Source organism: Vipera ursinii (genome assembly GCF_947247035.1).
Source record: "Vipera ursinii genome assembly, chromosome: 2".
NCBI lineage: Eukaryota > Metazoa > Chordata > Lepidosauria > Squamata > Viperidae > Vipera > Vipera ursinii.
In genome coordinates this window covers 276,959,495-276,983,775 of record NC_139513.1, presented here as the reverse complement: position 1 = coordinate 276,983,775, position 24,281 = coordinate 276,959,495, and the positions used below count along the sequence as shown (strand labels likewise).

The 24,281-nt window shown below is 39.8% G+C and overlaps 2 protein-coding genes across 2 annotated transcripts; one reads left to right on the top strand and one right to left on the bottom strand.

Annotated features, from left to right (window-relative positions):
- Positions 1 to 806: 806 nt before the first annotated feature.
- TTC23L (tetratricopeptide repeat domain 23 like) lies at positions 807 to 15,789 on the top strand (the record flags this gene model as incomplete). Its single annotated transcript, XM_083351175.1, has 11 exons — positions 807 to 890; positions 1,784 to 1,996; positions 3,791 to 3,914; positions 6,284 to 6,446; positions 7,980 to 8,105; positions 9,511 to 9,688; positions 11,327 to 11,435; positions 12,715 to 12,842; positions 13,411 to 13,560; positions 13,972 to 14,054; positions 15,704 to 15,789. 11 exons carry the CDS (start codon positions 807 to 809, stop codon positions 15,783 to 15,785), a joined length of 1,440 nt encoding a protein of 479 aa, XP_083207301.1. The 3' UTR covers positions 15,786 to 15,789.
- A 1,405-nt stretch (positions 15,790 to 17,194) lies between these two features.
- RAD1 (RAD1 checkpoint DNA exonuclease) lies at positions 17,195 to 21,629 on the bottom strand. Its single transcript, XM_083351515.1, has 6 exons — positions 21,567 to 21,629; positions 20,967 to 21,219; positions 20,306 to 20,414; positions 19,250 to 19,508; positions 18,205 to 18,303; positions 17,195 to 17,408 (listed from the first exon to the last, which is right to left on the bottom strand). The coding sequence occupies exons 2-6, from the start codon at positions 21,159 to 21,161 to the stop codon at positions 17,225 to 17,227; spliced, it is 846 nt and encodes a 281-aa protein (XP_083207641.1). The 5' UTR covers positions 21,162 to 21,219; positions 21,567 to 21,629; the 3' UTR covers positions 17,195 to 17,224.
- Between the last annotated feature and the right edge of the window lie 2,652 nt (positions 21,630 to 24,281).

Genomic DNA, 24,281 nt, shown 5'->3' with positions numbered 1-24,281 from the left:
GGGTGCTAATAACAAAATGAAATTCAGTGGTGAAAAAAGTAAGGCTCTACATTTAGGCAAGAAAAAACCAAATGCACAGTATAGTACAGGTGGTACCTGGTTCAATAGTAATTGTGAGAGGAATCTTGGAGTCTTAGTGGACAATCACTTAAATATGAGCCAACAGTGTGCTGCAGCTGCCAAAAAAGCCAACACAGTGCTAGGCTGCATTAACAGGGCTAGAATCAAGATCATGTGAAGTCTTAATATCACTTTATAATGCCTTGGTAAAACTACACTTGGAATACTGCATCCAGTTTTGGTCACCACGGTGTAAAAAAGATGTTGAGAGTCTAGAAAGAGTACAGAGAAGAGCAACAAAGATGATTAGGGGACGGGAGGCTAAAACATATAAAGAATGGTTGCTAGAATTAGGTATGTCTAGTTTAATGAAAAGAAGGATTAAGGGTGACAAGATAGCAGTATTCCAATATCTCAGGGGTTGCCACAAAGAAGAGGGAGTCAAGCTATTCTCCAAAGCACCTGAAGGCAGGACAAGAAGCCACAGATGGAAACTAATCAAGGAGAGCAGCAACCTAGAACTAAGGAGAAATTTTCTGATAGTTAGAACAATTAATCAGTGGAACAACCTGCCTCCAGAAGTGGTGAATGCTCCAACACTGGAAGTTTTTAAGAAGAGACTGGACAGCCATTTGCCTGAAATGGTATAGGGTTTCCTGCTTGAAAAGGGATTTGGAATATGTCCCATGTCTGTTATTATGTTATTTTGTTATGATAGAGTGGATACCAATGGGAAAGATCAAGAAATGTGGGCCCAGCTGATGGCCACTCCAGCAGCTAAGCTGATAGAAGCACAGAAAAAAGCAGAAAAGTTTACTGAAGAAAGAGAGGTATGATGTTGCATTTGTTTCCATAGCTATGTGCAACTGAACAGTAAAGGGTTGATATAAATTTAATGGCGGTGCAAGAGAAACATAATAAAGTTTACTGTGGGAGTCTGGTAGGCCAAACTTTTTTTCAACCTAAATGCTAAAACGGATGCTAGAAGATTTGTGGTTAAATTTCATGCTTAAAACTGGAGTTGATTGCTGTTTAAAAAGTCAAACATATTTTGTCTCCAGCAATGAAAATTCATAAAATTTGTATTGGTAGAATAAGGGGGGGTATGCAGCTGTGAGGCCAAATTGTTTTCAGCTGAAATGCTAAAATGGATGCTAATAGCAGATTTGCGGTTAAATTTCATGGGGAAAATAGTGTTGTTTGCTTTTTTAAAAAAACAAGTCAAATTTCGTCTGCAGCAATGAAAATTCGTAACATTTGTTTTGCCAAGGTCAGAGATGCAGGAGACTGGCAGGCCAACATTTTTTTCAGCCGAAATAATGAAACAGATGCCAGGATCAATTTTGTAGTTAAATTTATTGGGGAAAATGATATTGGTTGCTTTTTAAAGAAAATAAACCATATTTCATCTCTGGTGACAAAAATTCATAAAAGTCAAACATATTACACGTACAGTGATGAAAATTCATAAAATTCTAATTGGCAGAATAAGGGGTGTGTGCTTCTCTCACTGCTTCTCTCACAGAAGCCTCTCCTCATCATCTTTTTTTCCCTCTCCCTCTCCCGCCAAAACCTCCTCCTTTTATATCGTCTCCTCTCTCCCCACTCTTCCTCCTTTTCTCTTCTGGGTCTGCTGGAAGCGCCAATCAACATGCAGCCATATGCACCAATCCTGGGGCCTCTGCTTTGGCCCAGCAGCTCCAGCTGACTCTCTCATTGCAAGGCCTGTCTGCTTCCAGTGATAGCGGAGGCTCCTGGAAGTGCCAATCAGCTGAACCTGCACGCGCTAATCCTGGGCCCTCAGCAGAGCTCCAGGAACACCATAACTCTAGCTGACTCTCCCCCAGGCATCTCCGGCGCTGTCTCCACTTCAGCTCATCAGCAGTGCCACCACTTCAGCTCATCCCCCTTGTCTAAGTCGCATACCACCTGCCAGGTGCCAAAGTACCACCAGTGGTACGCCTACCACTAGTTGAAACACCCTATTCTATCCAACTCCCTGCTCATGCAGGAAACCTATAACATTTCAGACAAATTGTTGTCCAATCTCATCTTAAAAACCTCCAGTGCTAAAGCACAGAAAACCTCTGGAGGCAAATCATTCCACTGATTACTTGTTTTCACTCTCAGGAAATTTCTCCTTAGTTCTAGGTTGATTCTCTCTGTAATGTATCAGGATTTTTACTTCTACTGATTCACATGTCTGTTTAAATGCTGCTTAAAGGTTGCTCAGTGGTGTGTCTGTGTAACGGTTACTGACTAAGCTAGTCTTGTTGTCTCCAAGAAGATCATTGGTAGATTTGGGGCAGGAATGGTTTCCTTTAAACCTATTTGTTGCCACCTAGTGGCCAACTGTATAAGTAGCTATGCAGCAGCCACTGTTTCAGTTCTGTTCTGCTTGACTCCAATAAAGCATGTTCCTGTTTGCAACCTTCTGTCTCGCTTATCACCTGCAAAGAACCGGCTACACAACACTCTCCTTGATTAGTTTCCATCCGTTGCTTCTTGTCCTGCCTTCAGGCACTTTGGAAAATAGCTTGACACTCTCTTCTTAGTGGCAGCCCCTCAAATATTGGAGCACTGCTATCCTGTCACCTCATCCTTCTTCTCATCAAACTTGACATACCCAATTCCTCTAACCATACTTTGTTTTAACCTCCAGTCTATATTTTTAAAGCTTCCCATTTTGAAAATCCTACTTGGTCATTTCCCCACTACTAATTTAAAGGACGAGCAAGCCACTTCCCTTGTATCAGCAAAAGGGATGGCCTTCGTCAATTTCTTCATCCAAATCATAAACCCCAATCTGATTCTGTAGTGGTTCAGTGTCAAGGTACTGGTGGCCTGTGCTAAAGTACTCCCCAGTCCCCATCCCCTCTGAAGTTGGCTGCCTTCCCCCTTGTTAGTGTCATCAAGATACACCTTGGGTATACTCACATATCTAGCAACACCCAAATGGCAGCTATCTAATTTGCAGTATATGCTCTAAAAAAATCTGCAAGGCAGCATACATTTCACAACCTTATTGCTGTGGTGGGATGCTGTCAGATTCAGCAGGAAAACCCACTTTTAATCTGCACTTCAGTGTAATGAAACTAGACCAAGAGAAAACCACCTTCAGATCATCAAGGAGTAACATCTGCATTCTCAGGGCATTTGAGGATAGGAGCTCAGTGTCTAAACTAGAGTTTTTCAACCCTGGTAACTCTAAGACATGTGGACTTCAACTCCCAGTATTAGCCAGCCAGCCTAGAATTTGTCATACTAGTTAAGGAATTCTGGGAGTTGAAGTCCACACTTCTTAGAATTGCTAGGGTTGAGAAACGTTGGTCTGGTCTATGTATTACCATGAAGAGTCCCTTCCAAATCAATGTTTCCATATTTAAATGAGGGTGAAATGAAAGCACAAAAGATTTATATGCCACCCAGACCTTGTAGGATTGACCATGATATGTGAAGGAACAGTCAAAAAAAGTAAAAATGTTAGCCATGACAGCTTGTTCTAAGCTCTGTTGCTTTTACCGGTGCAAATTTAAACTCACCCAAGCAAGCTGCAACCTTAATTTCAGTGCAAATGAGAAAAGAATGCAACTGTCATATCATTTATGCCTTGAAAATAATCAGAATTGGAATATTTGTGTTTCAGCTCAGAACTGAGTAACATTTCTGTGTGTCTGCCAGGTAGTTATAGTTGAAATAACAAACCAGCCACATATATGTTCTTCCCCAGATACATAAAGCCTGCAAGGAGCTGGTGCAATGCACAGTCCTCGCTAGAATTATCTATGGAAACCAGCATTGGAGGCTAGCGGAAGCTCTTGCCAATCTCGCTCACAGTTACCTTATCCTACAAGGTAAGGCATTTTTTGCCATGATCCCTCCAGAAAAAAAGGGGATCTAAAATGCTATGGATGCTTTGTTCCTGAGACCAGGCCCTAGCCATGTGATTTGCATGCTTTCATTTTCTTTCATTTTGTTGGGAATGACTGGAGTTGTACTCTAAAATGTTGGAAGGGTACCAAGATGAAAGAGATTGGGCCCAAACCCATGAAGCTACGACCATTTCTCTTACTCATAAGAAGAGACATGTGGTAGTTGTTACTGTGCTGGGGAAAAAATCAGGAACCTGGCAGCCCCTTTTCCAAGCAACGTATTTTATTAAAAGTCACAAGCTTTCATGAATTTCATGAGTTGCACAAAAGCTTACACTTTTTAAAGACAGCTGGACTGCCATCTGTCAGAAATGGTGTAGGGTCTCCTGCTTGGGCGGGGGGTTGGACTAGATGACCTACAAGGTCCCTTCCAACTTTGCTATTCTAATTTTAATTCTAATTCGCATAACCTATTTTGTCTGTCAGAAAAGGGCCACCAGACTCTGATTTCATTCCTTTTAATGTCATTGACAGCATCCTCTTTCTTTAATATATATATATATATATATATATATATATATATATATATATATATATATATATATATATATATATATATATTCATTAAAAAAATCTTAATGTAAAATGCAAATATAAATAAAGACAATGGAAAAAGGGAAGGAAAAAAATAGAGGGGGTAAAATGAGGAAAGAGAAAAACCAAAACAAAAAACAGTGATTTCCCGTATTTTTGGTGCAGTAACGTGCCTAATAAAGTTGTAGTATATTTTTTTTTACTTATACCAAATAGTAACTATTAATACTTTCTATAGCAATAACCCACTGAATCACCAATAGGATCCCCTTTCTGATATATTTCAAAAAGAATTGCTCATTTTCCTCCTGTCCTGGCAACATTACCTTGCGTTTAACACATAGCAATTGATCAAATAATGGTTAGTTTATTTTTATTTTATTTTATTTTTCTCCCTATTTTATTATTTTTATAAATAACTCATGATAATGAACATTTCTAATATTCCTTCCTACTCTTTTCTCCACAACAACAGTCCTGTGAGGTGGGTTGAGCTGAGAGAGAGTGATTGGCCCAAAGTCACCCAACAGGCTTTCATGCCTAAGATGGGACTAGAACTCGCAGTCTCCTGATTTCTAGCCTGATGTTTTAACTACTGGACCAAACTGGCTCTATGTGGCTGCTATTATGTGACTTAACAGCACATAATCAATCAGGGAAATTAATTAATACCTAGTGCCCTTCATCTATGGTCTTTAGCCTGAGACTCGAGTACACGGCTCCCCAAGCTATGGTCCGGGGCCTGGCATAGGGCTGTTGGCCACCAGGCCCTGGGAATATCTGGTGAGCCCTGCCCCACTCACGGTAGCACCACCTCATGGGCACTAGTGGCCCCATTTGCACATGTGTGGGGATGCTATCACTGCTGTCAGTGTGACACGGGTGCCAGCGGCCCATTTGTGCATGCATGCGGGCATCAGCGCATGCACCATTGGCGTGCACAGCCCAGTTGGACCTGTGTGCGCAGTCTAGCACCACCGTCGTGCGTGTGGCCATTTTTGCACGTGTGCACAGGGCTGCACACGTGCAGATTTGCCTCTGGGCCGCCAAGCCAGAAAGGTTGGGGAACTCTGCTCTAGTAGGTATGAGAACTAAATATATTTGCTGAGTATCAATAAACCAAATGGCACAAAAACAAATGCACATTACCAATCTGGTAAATATCAGATTCCCCTCTTACCAAGAGCCAGTAGCAAACTGTAGGCATTGGACAACTTTGATTTGAGTTTTCTCAAATCTCACCCAGAATCAGACTTGAATAACATCATGACTTCCTCTCCTCACCTTATAAGGAACTGTGACATTTTTCAAGGATAGCTGTGGAAGAAAACAACAATCCTCAGATGTTAAGAAAAGAAATATTTTAAATTAGCAAGCATCTACTAAGATGAGTCACAGGCAAGTGCAATGCAGATCTGAGAACAACAACAAAAAGAACAAGGAAAGGAAAATACTAATCAGCAACCCAGATGCTGAAATCTAAATAATCGGACCTGAACCAAGAGAGAAAATTACTAGATTGATGACTGGGGTGCATGTCTTAAAATGCGCAGCAGTGATCATTCCAGGGATTTATTGCTGGAATTGGGAGGAAATACCTGGCTGTTGAAATCCTGCCATCTAGTGACTATTCTATGTTTTCATCAAAGGCATACAGTACTAAAACCCAAGCCAATTAATTCATTGAACTTTTTGGCAGGGTTGGCTGCTCTACGCTTTTTTCTATTTTTGTTCAGTAATTTTATTAATTATTCCAGGTCTTCCGAGTCAAGCTATACACCATGCAAATTCGGCAAAATATATCCTCCTCTTCCTAAGGGGTGATACTTCTCCAGCATCCTCAGAGGAGAAAGGAACCATTTTGAGCACCCTTGTGACCATCTATTACACCTTGGGCATGGCAAATCTGATGCAGAAAAAATATCCTTGCCAATGGCCAGAGCAAAGGACTTGCGTATGGGAAGAATAAATAAATCCTTTTGCACAGCTGATGGCTCAGAGTCTTTCCCTCTGTGGGATAAATCAGTGCTGGGATATGAATTTGATAGTTTGGCAGTATAAAAATATATGTAGTTAACCAAATAAATACATACTGGGGTGGAATGTAGTCTGGATTCCCAGAAGGGAGGGGCTGATTCCAGAAGATCAAGAGGCAGCAAAGACTAAATAGTTTGGTTGAAAGGAAAACGCTCAAGCAACTTCTCCCTAGGTGTTCTCACAGTGTATCTACAACGATGCAAGTTTGCTTTAGTTTGGCAAGATTTCTGTCTATAAGTGAGAAACTGCTTAGAAGGAAACTGCTTAGAAGATACTCAGCGTGTCTTTCTTGCTTTTTGGAGCCTGTCATATAAATTTATTCAGGGTAGGAAGGATACCTGTTTGAAGCACTAGCCAGGCCTTTCTGACTGTAGAAAAGCTTTGGGTGGAGTCTGCTACAGGTTGACCACTCAACCAATCAAGAACTAGCCCTTTGCATAGGAAGCCACAGTGAATCACAGAAGACAGAAGTTGTATGCAGATTTGGCAATCACTAGAGGGCAGCAAAGAGATGCAGAAAGTGTTTAGCTCTTTGCTGCCATCTACAGATCTCTTAAATTTTTACAACCCACATCTGAGAGGCTTAGCATTATGCAGACCTGTCCTATTGCTCATGAGAGAAAGTCTCAAGTCATTCTGTTGCCATTCCTCTCTAAGGGATGGTTGTGTGTGGTGTTTGTGCCTTAGACATCAGAACAGGTCAGCTCCCTAATTTATTTTGCTTGTTTGTTCAATTTATATTGTTGTCCTCTTGCCAGGGGGCTCTGAATGTAGCACAAAGTGTTTGTGTTGTTTTCTCATTTAGTCGCGTTGGACTCTGTGTTTCTCCCCCCCACCCCCAGCCACCTGACCATCATTTGCCAGAGCTGTCTTTCAGCATTGTGCATGTATGTGATTTATCTGCAAACTCATTGTCTGCTCTGCATTCCTGTATTTAAATTATGTAGAGTTTAAGACTTGGGTAACCAAAAGGCTGATAATCCAAAAGGGTCCCAAATCTAAAATGTGATATAAATAGGACAATTTTTAGGCATAACATCAAAGTCTATGGAGGAATGTGCTGTGCTAGCCTGCATCTTCCTTTCATTTCAGTAGGATTTGTACCAAATTTCCTTATAGAAATTCAGGCACCAAACACCTGTCACCAGCATCAAGAATAAATGAATTGTCAAAGTCAAAAACCTGCATCATTCAAAAGTTTTATTCTTTGTACTGCTTCAGGATATATTGATTTATGTAGCCATTAGCTAGAAAGCACAAATTGCCAAGCCACGTGTAGGAAAAAAAGTAATTTCAGGTCTGCCAAAATAATTGGAGTCCAAGTCAACAGCGCAAGTTCCTCTAGTGTTATTTTTGTTTGTTTCCTTGCTTGCTTTGAATGTACTTCTCTTTTTTATTTTTCCTTGACTTTTCTACTGCCAAAGAATGTTATTGCAACCTGCAGAAGGCTGAAAAAGGTCTGGGAGAACTGCAGGGGTTAGATTGGAAAAGAGCTGCTAAACTTAAAGTATGTTACAAAGACATTATGGTGGCACTCGGCAGGTAAGCAAAAATTTGTTTGAAGGTGGACCGACAAATAATTTTTTAAAAATTTTTTAAATTTTAATTCCATTTATATCCCGCCCTTCTCCGAAGACTCAGGGCGGCTTACCAGCTTAGCAGTAGCCTTCATTCTATGTATATGCTTGCTTATTAGGGCTTTCACACACACCCCCAAGCGGCATTATTACAAAGTCAACTTAATTGCCCCCAACAATCTGGGTCCTCGTTTTACCTACCTCGGAAGGATGGAAGGCTGAGTCAACCTTGAGCCTGGTGGGATGCGAACCTGCACTAATTGCAGGCAGCTGGTGTTACTTAAGGAGGCATTAGCCCACTGCTCCACCAAGGCACAGATGCATTATATGAATAAAATAAAGACAAAGGTGATCTAGGGCCCACATATAAAGGTAGTCCTCAGTTTCCAACAGTTTGTTTAGTGACTGTTCAAAATTACAATGTCATTAAAAAAGTGACTTATGACCATTTTTCACACTTACAACCACTGCAGCATCCCCATGGTCACATGATCAAAACTCAAATGCTTGGCAACTGACTCATATTTGTGACAATTGGAGTCATAAGTCAATGGGGAAGCCAGATTCACTTAACCTTGTTACTAACTTAACAAGCGCAGCAATTCACTTAACAACTGTGGCAAGAAATGTTCTAACATGGGCAAGACTCACTTAGCAAAAGTCACACTTAGCAATGGAAATTTTGGGCTCAATTGTGGTCGTAAGTCGAGGACGATCTGTAGTTTCCAAAATGCTTTTCTTTTCTTTTCTTTTTTTCGCAGCCATTTCAATAGTGTGCAATGCTGCCAAAATTCAGCTGCCTTCCTACTAAAAATTTGTATCTGCAGGATAAAAGTTAAAAACAAACCAACAAATTTATGGGATGCAGAGATGATCTAGACCTGTTTTGTGCAGGTTAGCTAGCAAAAGGAATTAACCCCATGTTAATCCTAGCTTCTAGTTTGCATTAGATATGTTGGTTTGCTTAAGGTAAAACTCAAAACTTACCTGTGGTTGTATAATGTTAATTAGGACCTAAGCTGACCAAGAAATGACCCCTTTCTGAGTTTTGAAATTCTATATCTTTAAAATGACTCAGTTGATAGTGATGTGCCAATCCAGACAGAATATTTTCAGAAGCATTTCTGAATCTTTTAAAAACCTGTTTTTCTAGATTTATGTTTCATACTTCCTACAGAAGTCCCCATATGTAGCATTCTTTCCTTGCGTTCTTTTTCCACAACTACTCTGTTATGTAGCTTGGTTTGAAACTGGACTGAAGTCAGGGAACTTCTCTGAGTGAAATTAGACTTGAACCAGATTGTCTCCGATGAATGCAACCATTCGGCAATGCACCACAATCCAGCTGCTGTTTTTATTTTTGTCCCTAGGGCAAGTTTGCAGAAAAATGAATTAGATTTGGCATCCAAGTATTTTGAGAAGGCCGTTGATGATCTCATTTCAGCTGAAGGAGATGTGGCTCCAGAACTGATACCTCTTTATCAGGAAATTGCCAAAATCAAACAAATGAAAACAATATATGAAAAAAGCATTTCCTATGCATTACAGGTAAAGGACTTACTTAATTGAGTTGGGAAATTTCAGCTGGTGCAAAAAGGCAGTTATGTGTGTTCCTCTAGATCACACATTACACCTCTGCTCTGCCAGCTCTATTGGTTGCCAGTTTTTTTCCCCTGAGTCAGTTCAAGGTGCTGGTTTTGACTGGTTTTGATTTTATAAGGTAAAGGTAAAGGTTCCCCCGCACATGCGTGCTAGTCGTTTCCGACTCTAGGGGCCGGTGCTCATCTCCGTTTCATAGCCGAAGAGCCAGCGCTTGTCCGAGGACGTCTCCGTGGTCATGTGGCCGGCATGACTAGACACCAAAGGTGCACGGAACGCTGTTACCTTCCCACCGTAGTGGTCCCTATTTTTCTACTTGCATTTTTACGTGCTTTCGAACTGCTAGGTTGGCAGAAGCTGGGACGAGTAACAGGCGCTCACTCTGCTACGCGGCACTCGGGATTCGACCCGCCAAACTGCCGACCTTCCGATCGACAAGCTCAGCGTCCTAACCCACTGAGCCACAGCGTCCTACATAAAATCCCATACGCACACATACATATATATCTGTGTGTATAGTTTTATATAGATATAGATTAGATATATAGATATAGTTGATATTATAGATAGAGATAGAGATACTTTTATCCAGTGCTTTTTTTGTAAAAGAAAAAGGTAACGGAACTCACACATGTCATACAACCCACCTTGCCTACCCTACAAGGTTCCATCCAAAAAAGGTACCGGAACTCCATTCTGAGCATTCTATGAGAAAAAAGCCCTGCTTTTATCTCCACACACACACACAAACACACACACACACACACACACACACACTTTACAGGAGACCTTATTTGGTAAATGTTGCCATACCCTGCTCTTCCCCTGGGAAATATTTTCTGATGCTGAATTATTTGAGAAGTAGAAAATGGCAATGTTTTCTTCTCTTCCTTTTAGCTTAACCATGTGGGAAGAAACACATATTGGCATATTCACAGAGTAAGGTTAGCCACTAACAAAGCTCATTCTTGCATTTGACCTTTTTTTTACCATTGCTAGTGATATTAAACTCCACCCCCCACAGAACGTGTGCTGAGATAAAATCCTCTCCCGAAGCTGTGATTCTGTGGGAAGCCTCCACATTGGGGATTAGACTAGGACTCGAAGTTTAGGACAGAGAACAGGATTTGAGAGTTGTGGCGGCACAGTGGTTAGAATGCAGTACTGCAGGCTAACTCTGCATTCCACTGCCAGAAGTTTGATTCTGACAGTTCTGATTCTCAAGGTTGACTCAGCCTTCCATCCTTCAGAGGTCAGTAAAATGAGGATCCAGATTGTTTAGGGCAGGGGTAGTAGGCAACCTCGGCTCTTTTATGACTCGTGGACTTCAACTCCCAGAATTCCTGAGTTAGCTATGCTGGCTCAGGAATTCTGGGAGTTGAAGTCCACGAGTCATAAAAGAGCCGAGGTTGCCTACCCCAGGTTTAGGGCAATATGCTGACTCTGTAAACCGCTTAGAGAGGTCTGTAGAGCACTATGAAGCGGTATATAAGTCTAAGGGCTATTGCTATTTGAGGGAATGGACTGCCAGATGTCGTGTGATAGCTCTCGTTTTGTGAACTGGAAACATCCGTCTCTTTCCTTTAGGCTCATTCTGTGTCATTAGCTCTCTACCAGAAATTCAGCCCTGAAGTTGGATCTGCAGCATTATTCCTGGGAAAGGCTTATGCTGCCACAGGGGAAGAGAAGCATACTGGTAATTATGTGGTAAAGCCATCCGATAAATATTTATTTATAGTCCCTGCCTTTTTAAAAACTAACTCAAAGTGGCAAACGTAGGGTGGCGGCAGCAGAGGAGGACCCCTCTGATTAATGTTTTCAGGAACTAGGTAGGTTCTTTGATTGTTTCTAGTAGATTAAGAAGAAAACAAACTATGAATGAGAAATTTGCAGCCCAATAAGAACTGGTTCAAAGCTGCCAAGGACACTGACTTCAGCTTTAGTGACGTCCAAATGCGCTATAATAGGAAAACCACACTTCTTGAATATTTCGATGAGCATTAACAAGATCATACGAAGGAATTAAGAGATATGCCGTGTTACATGCTAAAGCTTCTGTCCACATACATAATGCAGAGATGTGTCAGAATGACTATAACCAATCAAGCTGACTCACGCCAAAGCCAAGCTGCTCGTCTTCTTTTGGCTGAGTGGCCAGTGAGGCACCATCTCTGCTTATGTAAATAAATAAAAAATAATTTTAATCTACCTTTCTGGCTTGGAGTCTGTTTGGGCAAAGCACACTGGGCTAACGGACCTGCTAAGACTTGACAACTAATACATACTTAATACTCCTTTCTCCTCCTGTCTCCTGGCTGTGTGCAAGATGGGTTGGACAATACCTGGCTGCTATGTGTTTCATTTTCATTTTTATTTTATCTTGTGTATTTCATTGTAAACTACCTAGAGCAGACATGTCAAATACAAGGCCCGGGGACCGGATCTGGCCCGTGAAGTGGTTTCATGTGGCCCGCGAAGCCATCCTGGAAACAGTGAGGGAACGGCCCCCACTGCCTTGGCCCTGGCCCAGAGACCCTCCTTCCGCCAGAGACCCTCCTTCCGCCAGAGACCCTCAGATCTGTCCCACTCCTGCCCAGGCCCCCATAGGCACCCTTGATGCAAACGATGTAGAGCTGGCCATGCCCACCCAGTAGGCCATACACACTCTAGCCACGCCCACCCAGTAGGCCACACCCACCCTAGCCATACCCACCCGCCCCCCTGAGGGCAACCGCAATGCTGATGCGGCCCTCAATGAAATTGAGTTTGACACCCCTGACCTAGTCATGTAAAAGTGAGGTAGGCAGCTACATAAACCAAAGGAATGAACTGATAAGTTTGTGCTTCTGTGGCAGAACAAAATGACATGGAATAAAAGAAGGAAAGTGAAATTTAACTAATCCATACAGCTTCCTTGTACTGATTTGTTTTTCAAGATACATTTCATACAAAACACACCACACTTGTTTTTCTAGAGGCCGCTGAAAGGTATTTCAAGGAGAGCTTGGTAGCCTACAAGGAAGCATTAGGAATGGACCATCCTCAGACAATCAGTGCCCTTAAAGTCTTCAGCAAGTGGCTTGGGCAAATAGGAAAAAGAAAGGTAAACCAGATTATCTGCTGGGATATACAGCTGTGTAACTTTTGGCCATGCAAAGGCTGCATGAAAGGACAGAAGACCTGGAGGGATAAGATGGATTTTCCCCCAACTGTATTAGCAACTGGGATGAGGGGTTTGTACCAAGAAGGAAGATCACAGCTGTGTTGGGAAGAGTTACTACCCTGGGGGAAAACTTACCTTTTTGCCAAGCATTATGGATAAATAACTCCTTTGAATTGGGAGAATTCAACTCGAGTATAAAGAACTGAGGTCATTATGATTTCAAAAAACATAATCAATGAGCCATGAAATTCAAGTTATTTAACATAAGAAGCCATAAACTATGACAGTCTAATATTTAGCAGGATCGTAGCAACAGTGTTACAGCTTTAAATCAGTTGTTCACTAAAGAGAAAAGGCTAGCTATATTTCAAAAAGATATGTGTGGATGAATGGATGGATAAAGAGAAAATTAAAGATACAGTAAACCCAAAGAAATGAGCATGAATAAGTGAAGTATTTGTGTTGGAGGACAGAAGTGATAAAAATATTTTTGTATGATTTCTTTCAGCAAGCCTATGAATTACTCAAAGAGTCTTTTAAAACTCAACAAAATCCCTGCAGTGATTTTAATAAGCAGGCAGCTGAACGATTATATATTATGGGCTGCATTTGTCTAGCAGAGGAAAAAATAAGGGAGGCCTATCAGCTGCTCAGTAAGGTAATATTATCAGCTTGAATAAAAAGACCATATTTTTATTTGCAAAATGTTTTGGTTTGCAAAATGTTTTGAATTTGAAATATCTCATAGTTGCAGGAATATCATTTTGAATTCACGATATTTCAGAATTTAATTTTTATTAAGAGCTAGTCTTATAAGTGTCACAAAATTGTCTTTAATATTTGCATTTAAATTTATTAATACAAGTGCCCCCATATTCAGTCTATCAAGAAAAGCTTCCTCATGGTTGCTTTGGCAACAAGAAAGCAAAGGTAATGTTATAGTAGCTCTAAAGCACAGCCTTGGTCTTAAGATTATTTTTTTATATTTCAAGGAAAGCTTTAAAAGACATTGGTATGTATAAAATAACTACAAGGAAGTAACTGCGACTTGCATTTTGAACCCATACAGTGTGTACAGATTCAGATTGCTATTTATGGGTCCCACCACAAGAAAACTAAAAAGATACAAGAGCTGCTAGTTATGATGAATATGTAAGTTTAAATATTTTTAAAGAACTAGAGTTGGAGGGGAAAATGCACAATAAATACCCAAGCTTTGCAGCAGCAGCAGGGCTGGAGAAGCTATCTGTCTGGGAGACAATTCATGCAGTCCACTGCCAAGCAAAACTCTTTAACATTACTATTCTAAAAGGGTGCACAGAACTTTCAATTTGTATATGTTTGTGGGCATAAACATATGTGCATTGCACTCATACTACTATTTGTTAACTACTGTGATCAAACATCACCTCTTTGTGTCCAGAAGTGTTTTTTGTTAGAAAAAGCAGGCTTCCATCAGGGGCACCACTTTTAACTTCTATTTATGATGTGGATCGACGTTCTAGAGAGTTAGTCCAGTATTACCAAAATTATTAAGTAGTACCAAAACCTATAGCGCTTCCTGCTTTGGAACATAGGATCTAAAGCTCCTAAACAATGATCCAGAAAAAATAGTGACAGAGTCCATGCTAGCTTATGTCACTTTTCCAAAAACTGTGTTGAAAACAAATGTCCAACCTACAGAGCATCAGGATGGTTGAAAGCCATTTCACAGAACAAAATCCTTATTTGCAAAAGGAACTGTGGGGTGTTTTTTTCCAGATAATTTTTCTGGTCTATTAAATTCAGATCAATTTATGAAATGTGAATTCTTAATCAGATCCCCAGAACTTCAAAACAAAGAAGTCTATGCTATTTAGAAATTCTCAATATATTAAAATTATAAAAGATGAGATGTATTTTTGTATACCTAATCTCATATTGACACAGGTAGTTCCTCACTTAACCCTAACTAGAAACAGAATTCCCATCGCTAAATGATTGGGTTGTTAGGCAAAACAGCATGACTGCATTGCTTAGTAATGGTTGCAGGTGTCAGGCAAGGACTGTGCTGTTGTTAAGTGAGGACCCCAAACTTTTCTGGCCCTGCTATCCTCACCTCTGCTTCAGCTCCCCCATCACTGCCCTTCTTTCTGCCCTGCATCCTGCAGGCTGCGTTGTCCCCCAATATTATCCTGCATTCCTGCCACTTTGCACTCTGCTACCCCAGCCGATCTTTGCCGTCTTTATCCTCTTCTTGCTGAAGCGCTCTGGGCCTGGCCCTTTTGAAGGATAGCTGCTCTGCACTCAGCTCTCCCGAGGCTTTCAGGAGCGCTGTGCAAGGCTTTGAGAAGGCCTCATCTGGCCGGCAGCTGACTCATAAAGGGCCAAGCGGATACATCTCATCATCAGCGGTAGGAAGATGACAGTGAAGGACAGCTGTTGCGTCAAGGCCAGGACAGAAGGGGCAACAGATGATAAGAGATGGGAGAGGAGCTAGATAAGTGGGAGGAGTTGAAGTGGACACTGCAGTCATAAATATAGGCAGGATGTCAGGCATCAATTTTTTAACACTTGACTGTGGGGCTGCCACAATAGCTATAATTTCAAGGACTGGCCCTAAGTACTGTTTCTTCAGCGCCATCCTAAGTCTGAACGGTCACTGAACGAATTTAAGCAACGATTACCTGTACTATGTTTTGTATTGCTAGCTTAGTTCCACTTTTTAAAGAGCAAATGAAATAGAACAACATAATCTGATTTAACTGATTAATTTATTGATACGCGCCCATTAACTGTAACATTTTGTTTTTTTCCTGCAGGCTTCCTGCTGGACAGGAATTGACCAAATGTTTAAAACGGAATAAAAAAGCAGCGCTATTTTGCTCCATACCAGATCTTTAGGCACCAAAAGACTAGGAGACTGGGAAAGACGTGCCTAATATATGAGATACTGGCATCTAAATTCTTGATTTAATTTCCGCCAATGGTTTTAATATTAATTTCCATTTTTCCTTTTTAGAAAGATACCCACAAATTAGCAGCAATCTTTGATACTACAGCTACAATACGTGGTAACACTTACCTATACGAAAGACCTTCCACTGAAAGTCCTGTCAACTAAGTTCGGGCTTTTAATAGTGATGCTGATTTCCAGGGGTGGTTGGGAAGCAGACGAAAGGATAGCTAACTTTTAAAAGTTGTTTATTTTGTCCACATCATTTATTCTTGTAATGACACTGAACTGAATTTTAGAATAATCTCTTTAAATTAGTTAAGAGGCTTCCGTGTTACTTCTTCTCCTGGGGAAAAACGTGTTTTCTCTTCCCAATACCATTTCTGGTCACCTGTACATTCCAATTAAGCCACTATGAGAAAAGACTGAAATAGACCGATCACATAAACTGTGTTGCCCCCCTTCATTTTTCATCCAACCCCATCCCACCCTCTCCACAGACACCCCACTGAATCATTTTTTCCAAGCACATTGAGGACCTATTTTTTTTAACAAACTCTTTGAAAGTTTCTTCTGTCCTGGCCTCTAAAACGGTGGTGCCGATTCCCTTCTTCTGTTTGCTTGGGCAGAGAAGCAGCCTGAAAGAGGAGAGCCTTCCTGCCCCCCCCTCCAGTTTAAAATAGGAGAAATGGAAACCTGTTACCTTGACAAAAATAAAAAAATAAAAAATAAATTTAAAGATATTACTGAAAAATGTATTTTGTAGTATGTAAAAAAGGGAAATGTATCAATTCAGAACTTGTGATGCTTTCGAGATTCAACTACAAAGTATGCAATTTAGAAATTGTAGAGAAGTATGCGACACAACAGTTTTGCTCTTGGCCAAATCTTCCTCCAGAAGTTCAGTTAGCGGTTCACGGTTTGGCATACAATCAAGCCTCTCTTTCAGCACTGATTCAGAGACTCATTTCTAGTTCCCGTATTGGGTATGTAAGTCCCAGTGTTACAGAGAGCTGCTTTAAGTTGTCCCTTGTAATTTTTATTTTCAGATAACTGTAATAAAAATACATTTGGCTTTACCCTGCTCTCCTTTTGGAAGCAAAGCAAAACCCCTGCTTGGGTGGAAAACAATGTGGGTTTTTTTTTTTTCCTTCTCAACCTTAAGCCTCCACATTACATACATTTCTCCATGGGCAATCACTGCAGCTCCTTGAAAGCGTATTGTCTCCATCTCCATTTTTTTTTTATCATCCTAACCTAAATGGCTCAGGGATGCTCTGACTTCCACTACAATGGGAATAATGTTCTCTTGTTCTCTTTCTTTCCCGACTTGTCTTGAACTAAACAGTTTTCGCAGGTGTTAATTCAGTAACTTTTTTCACTACAGCTACAGTTCTGTTTCTGTAACATCCTCATCGGGACAGCAGTAATATTCCACAAAGCATATCTCTCCGTCTTCGTTCCTTATCATATATTGCAATGAAAGAAAGCCTCGGTTATCTGTCCGAATGGACACCTTGCAAGACAGAGCTAATGCTTTAATTGATGGCTTGAGTAATGATATCTTGTATCTGAAAAAAAGAAAGACATAATGTCAAGTATAGTTCATCTCCTCCCCCACCCCAACCCTACACAAACATTATTGTTGGTGATGGGGGTGGGTGGGGGTGGAATGTCATCCTCTCTCCTCATGCTTTATTTTCAGCCCAAGCGCAATTTGCCCAGCATTTAAAATGAGCCCAGTGTGATTAGCACGTTCACACTTCACCCTGGAAGGACACACCTACCTGGTTTTGTGGCTTCCCTGTAAAAGTGTTTCTCAACTTTAGCAACCTGAAGATGTGTGGACTTCAACTCCCAGAATTCCCCAGCCAGCATGGGGAATGTGTTTGAATTCCCCCAGAAAACCACACTCCCAGCCAAAACTGGCCAGACACCTACTGTATATAAACAGGGAGCAAACCCCACACTCACTCACACTAATGATGTCACCTAGTTGGGTAATGAAATGTCTGCAAGCAAACAACCAAGTTCAGAGAGCATTGAGGACTCCGTAGATCAATTCTAAGTTGCATGTATTCTATATATTTTTTTCAATGCTAAAAAATTATCCAAGATCTCACTGGCCATCTTTGTTAGATTTCTGAGTATCAGTTCTGATTTGGGGCATTTAAAAAATGTTTTGACTCTGCAAGATGGCATTCAATACCAGAAAACATTGCCAATCCTTCTACAAACATTCCAATTAAGTAATATTGATCACCTTTCTGGTGGGGGACATGTAGTCTAGTGTAAATAAATATTAACAATTGCATGACGCAAATGGTCATTGTAATACCTTGGAGTAAATGTACTGGTGTAACTCACCTGTTTGTTTGTGTTTCATTACAATGAAAGGCTTCAATAAGGTCAGAATCCTTGGGGTAATCCAGATGAGTGCTTCCAGCATTCCCAAAAGTGGATAATCTTAAGAAGAAAAGATGTACCAGATTGAGCAATATTATAGCAATATTGCATATGTAAACACAGTACATGATAAAATTGAGCAAAGAATTTGTCATTAACACTCTAAATTACTGAAAAATTATGTCTGGCATTAAAGGCTGAAAATAGTAAATATTTTTGTCTAACTGTTGCAAAGGGATATTAAGAAAAATGAAGACAATTGCTACTGATGGACTTCATTTTCATTTTGGGATTAGTAGGATTTAAGGAACAAAAGTCATGGGACATGCATTATGCCCATTAAAAAATTAGCAAACAGTAAAAAAGCTATTTTTTCCTTTAAGTAGCAAGAAGAGTTTGCAAATGTTCAAGGAATCCTGCTCCTGAATCCCCTCATACAAGTTCATCAATTTTAGTAATTTATGTTTTTAACCAGTTCAACTAATATTAAAAAAAATGTAGAGCTTTCTCTTTATCACTAAAGGAAGTGTTAAGTTTCTGGTTCCCCTCAATCATATTTCAAAATGGAAAACTGGTTCCACCCAGGTGCCTCTGCTCACATTGCCAACCTCAGCACTACGTCCTCTGAAGGCCTCAAAAGCATAAATGTCTGCGACACCAGTTGCAAAAAGGTTGCTCGTGGTTGATTTACTCTGACTTGGCAGATCTCCAAAATCTCAAGCTATAGCTTTGCTGCTGGCTTATTAGAGGTCCTTATCAGCTACAATTTTCCACATACACAATTGGGGGGAAACAAAGCCCGGGAATTCAATAGGACTTACTTTTAGATAAGTGACGGACTGCTGTGCTAGAGCATAATCCAAGACTGAATTTTAAATATGCAAACGTTTATTCAGCTTTACTTCCCATATACAAATTTTAGGCCACATGTTTGCACTGTGCTCAGTATTACAGTTACCAAGTCTTGTAGTATGATTTATCACACTAGGACAATTATTTCTACTACCTGAAATAAGGTTTGTCTGGAGACATTGTAATCTGCAGCACTTCACTGGTCATATCTAGTTCGGAAAATGCCTCTCTCAGTCCCTCTGACTGCAGGATAATTTTATTTACAACATTAGTACTGCAGAAGTCAAAATCGAGAATCTCTTCAGGCTCCTGAGTCTTGATTTTACATACAGTCACCACCCCTCCTTCCTCCAGGTAGAGGGTTAGAGGGTAGCCATATCTCTTGTAACACATCCGAAGGGCTGTTTGAGTTCCTGAAATGGGGGAAAAAAACCCTATTACAATATTGTAATTGTAACTATGTCTATTCAGTAAGGCTGGGCAGCGATTTGGACTTAAATAAAAAAAAAAGGTTTTTGAGTGGAAAGCGGTATTAACAGAACTCCTGAAAACACCTGCATCTCTTGCAAGGACTATATCATTGCTTTTTGCAACTGCAGCATGATCCTGGAAAAATATGCAATTAAGGGCTTGCAAACAGCTGTACAAGCGGGCACCACATCCTCCAAAGCACTTTTATGCCTTTGACTGTGAAGAGCCACATAACGGTCTATGTGTGTCTGTGTTTGTGTGCACACGCCCTCAAGTCACTGACTATTATTGACTGCCTGGACAAATCTTTGTAGTTTTCTTTGCAAAGTTTTTTTGCCACTGCCTACTTCCTATGGCTGAGAAAGAGTGACTGGCCCAAAGTAACTTTGTTGATTTTATGTCTAAGGCAAGACTAGAAGTCAGGGGTTTTGGCTTGATGCTTATTACAACTTCTACACCAGACTGGCTCTCATGGTCATATTCAGCTGGTTGTAAACCCCACTGAACACAATGGGATTTTCTTTTCCATAGACGTGCATGAACTGCACTGCAAAATGATCATGTTCCCTCCTGATCAATTCATCAGTAGGACTTTGGAAGTAGACATTAGGCATATTGATATGGACAAATATGAGGCATTTCTAATTCAATCCACAATTCATCTTACAGCACAGGATAATTTGCATACAATAAGAAGAAACAAGTTGGCATCATTCAATGAAGTAAACTCAAGCAATACCTGGCAAAGAATTTGTTCCAAAGATGGTCAAACAGTCCAAAAGCACAGACAGATTGATTCTGAACATCACAGATTCTTCCTGCACAACAAATTCTTGGAAAATTCCAGCCTGTAAATTAACAAATCCAGAATCGTGAAGGCCAAGCAATAGAAAAATGGCACTTACTTTCAAACTGCAATCCAGTGATGTTTAACAAGAAAATGACCAAGCAGAAGAGAGTGTTTTACAAAACAGCACATGGAACAGATATATAATTAGCAACAGACACAAGGGCAAGGCTGTGATGATTAAAGCAAGTGTAGTTACAAACTCTGCTACAAAGTCATACACAGCAGGGCCACAACAACTATTTCTTTATTTTCAAAATGCTGTCTCTTGCATATAGAAAAATCATATTTTAAATTACTATGTTATTAAATGTGTATCAAGAAGTATTGCTGGAATAACAGCATTACAAACTCAACCACCCCAGAGTGGCTTAAATAGTTCCCTGTGCTGGAAATAAGATATGCTGAGAAATTACAGGAGGATTGTTTTCATTATTAGAATATATCATTTCTTTTGGAAGTCTTATTGGATGTCATACACGTTCATTTAATTTCTTTAGTCAAACTAAAGTTCCTCATAAGTCTGAACAGAAAAGAAATCCTGTGGTCTAACCTGAATAAAAGCATTGGCTTGCAAAGACTTTGCATTTTCCACCGTGAATTTGAGTCCATTTGATGAAGCGAAGCAAGTAGTGTGGTCTTTGAAATGAATGGCTTTCAAAATATTGGAGAGGTTTCTAACATTATCAAGACAAGCTACCAGAACATTCTGCTCTTTGCATGTTTCAGGTTGGGTTGAGAAGGGCATGGCACCAATGCCCTCGTAAAGCCTTGCTTGTAGAGCACAAAGAAGAAATTTGGAAATCCTGAAAGAAAAAACGGAGAAATCCAAACACAGTTACCTGAAACAGACAAGACTCGATGCAGCATAATTGTTTTTAAGCAGCAGTCATACTATTTTAACACTGTTTTTTCTAGGCACACTAACAATGTAACTTTTCAAGAATCTTTTTCTTCAGTAACAAATTGGACCACAATTCCCTTTATCACCCGCAGCATTACAAGAACCATAGCATCATATACAGTATCTAATCTATCTATCTGTCTATCTTCTACCTTTACATATCTATCCAAAGAGAGAGCGAAGGAGAGACTCAACACACACGCACGCACACACACATATATGGTACATATGAGATGTTTATGACATAACCTCTCCGCCAATGTCACGAATTTCTTCAGACACCCCGCTGGGAGAAGAAAGCGGTTTAACTGCTTTACGGCATGCTGTAACGAGCATCTCTATGACCTGCCGAAGCGGCTCATGGAAAGGCAGAATGGAACTTCCGGTCCTGGCTAGTCTCTCTCTCTATGACCTGATATGTCTATGATTTAACTACCCTCGTATCCATAGTCGAGTTAGGAGCGTTTTAGAAAGCGCAAAAAAAGAGGAGCAAGGAACAGAGAACCAAAGCAATTTAAAGCAGGAGATGTGAGAGTATCTGGCTAAAGTTTAGTTTATAACAACATCATTCACGAAAGGTGTTCACACCTCACACATCCTCACTTCTCCCGCGCCTTTGGGGGGTTTCTCAGGAGTCTGAAATCAAAGTTTGTTCCCAGATACTTAACAGTACTTGGAAATATTTAAAACAATGTCCTCATTACAAATACTGCATCGAACCTTTCATGGAAAGCATTTGTTAATAACCAATGGGTTTATTTTTTTATCTAGTTCAATAAATAGTATGCGAATGCATTTTAAATTTTAATACAGTATGAGTAATGCCCATTAAAAATTTGAGGGCGAGGATTCATTGGGTGTTTGTTGATACATAGATTTTTAGGCTTTAAATGCAGGTATTATTTTGGCATGACAATATATGCCTCCTTTTGAAGATTAGGAAACCATTTTTTTCTTTGGAGTTATTTTCTATGTATTTTATTGTTTGCTTTGTTGCTTTCTGCTGCAACGCATATCAAATGTATCATTTGTTTTTATATTCTGTATAAAGAGTTGTTTCCCCTTAATAAATGCCTTTCACTTTGCCTGAGCCATTTTGCAAAGGTATTATATCTCCCTCAAATTCAGGGATTTTTTTCAGCTCCAGACCAACTCAGGTATCTTTTGAGTTTTATGGGCAACAATTAGAAGCCTTACCAGTTCAAAAACCTGATGCAATTATTTCGTTTTTTTGCGCTTTAATCCTGCAGAATACATGCACAAAGAACACCTCCTTTTCCTCCGTTTTAATTTCATTCTTAGATTGCTCAGTACAGGGTTTTTTTCCTCTTAACTATATAGCTCTTTTTATACAGTGAATTAGGGTTTTTTAACCATAGTTTTTTTTTATTGAAAAGTTTTAAAATACATTTTATCTTTAACAATCCCCCCTTCCCCTACCTATCCCTCCCTACCCCTCCCCCCTCTCCCCCCCCACTTCCCAGAGCTAGGTACAAGGTATAAAAACAGAAAACAATCATAAACATCCATATGCTAACAACAATAAACTCTTAAATCTATCGCCCTCTAACTCATATAAGATAACTACAAACAATATTAATATTACATATAAAAAGAAAGAAAAAGAAAAAAAAGAAAGGAAGATTCATTCAAATGCTAAGTGAAACTTTTTAGTCCCATATTTCTTCTGGATATATTCAATCCATTTTTTCCACTCCATAATATAGCGTTCTTGCGAGTGATCTTTCAAATAAGCCGAGATCTTTGCTATTTCTGCCAGGTCAGAAACCTTTAAAGTCCATTCCTCTATAGTCGGCAATTCCTCCTTCTTCCAATACTGACCTATTAGAAGTCTTGCTGCTGTAATTAAATTCAACATCAACTTAGTGTCTTCTGTAATTATACCCAACAAAAAGAATTGCGGACAAAACTTTATCTTTTGCTTAAAGATCTTCTGCATGTTCCACCAAATTTTTATCCAAAAAGCCTTAACCTTTTTACAAGTCCACCATATATGGAAATATGTTGCATCTTCATCACCGCACCTCCAACATTTGGGCTGATAATTCGGGTACATACTTGCCAGCTTTTTAGGATCTAAATGCCATCTATAAAACACTTTATAAAAGTTCTCTTAAACTTTGAGCTTGTGTAAATTTTACATTCCTCACCCAAATCTTTTCCCACGTGTCCATTGTAATAACTTCTTGAATATTTTGGGCCCATTTTATCATACAATCTTTAACAAGCTCTGTTTCTGAGTCAATTTCTATCAATGCAAGATATATCCGTTTGATATGTGCCGGACCCTGATTTCTAATTTGCTTTATCAGATTTTCATCAGTCATTGTAAAGCCAGTTTTCTGATCTTCTTTCCACCTGGCCCGTAGCTGGATATATTGAAACCAAGTTTGAATAATCTTCTCATCTCGCAAGAGGCTGTACGGTTTCAGACACCAGACATTTCTTTCCAAACTTAAAATCTCTTTATACGTAGTCACATCATGTTTAAAACCAACATTTATATTTTCTATTGCGTGTTTTGGGATTGCCCACAATGGTATCTTACAGTCTAACTTATGTCTATACTTCTTCCAGACTCTCAACAATGCCTGTCTTAAAATATGCACTTTAAACACATTATCTACCTTCTTATCATACAACAACCATAGTTTTTTTATATAATGGAGAGTTATATTACTATTTATACACAGTACCTGAAGTCATTCGTTTAAAAAAAATATTGTGATGGTTTTAAATTTTAATAAAGTTTTTTTTTTAAAAAATGAAAACACGGGATAAGCCTGTTGTAATATTAAACTTATTAGGTACTCAATAAACACAATAACACTTTCCACGAAAGTCTTTACGGTACAGGAGAACATCCACCTTCCCATCATTCTTTGCGCGCCAGCGTGAAAACTCTACAATTCTTTTAGCTGCTCCCGAAGATCCTAGAGCGGT

Excerpts from the sequence above, each read along its gene's own strand:
- RAD1 (XM_083351515.1), bottom strand. The coding sequence starts at position 21,161 with ATGCCCTTCTCAACCCAACCTGAAACATGCAAAGAGCAGAATGTTCTG. Across the intron at positions 18,304-19,249 it reads CCAGACAAACCTTATTTCAG|ATTATCCACTTTTGGGAATG; the intron begins GTAGTAGAAATA and ends TTTCTTCTTAAG. Across the intron at positions 17,409-18,204 it reads AATGAAACACAAACAAACAG|ATACAAGATATCATTACTCA; the intron begins GTGAGTTACACC and ends TCTTTTTTTCAG.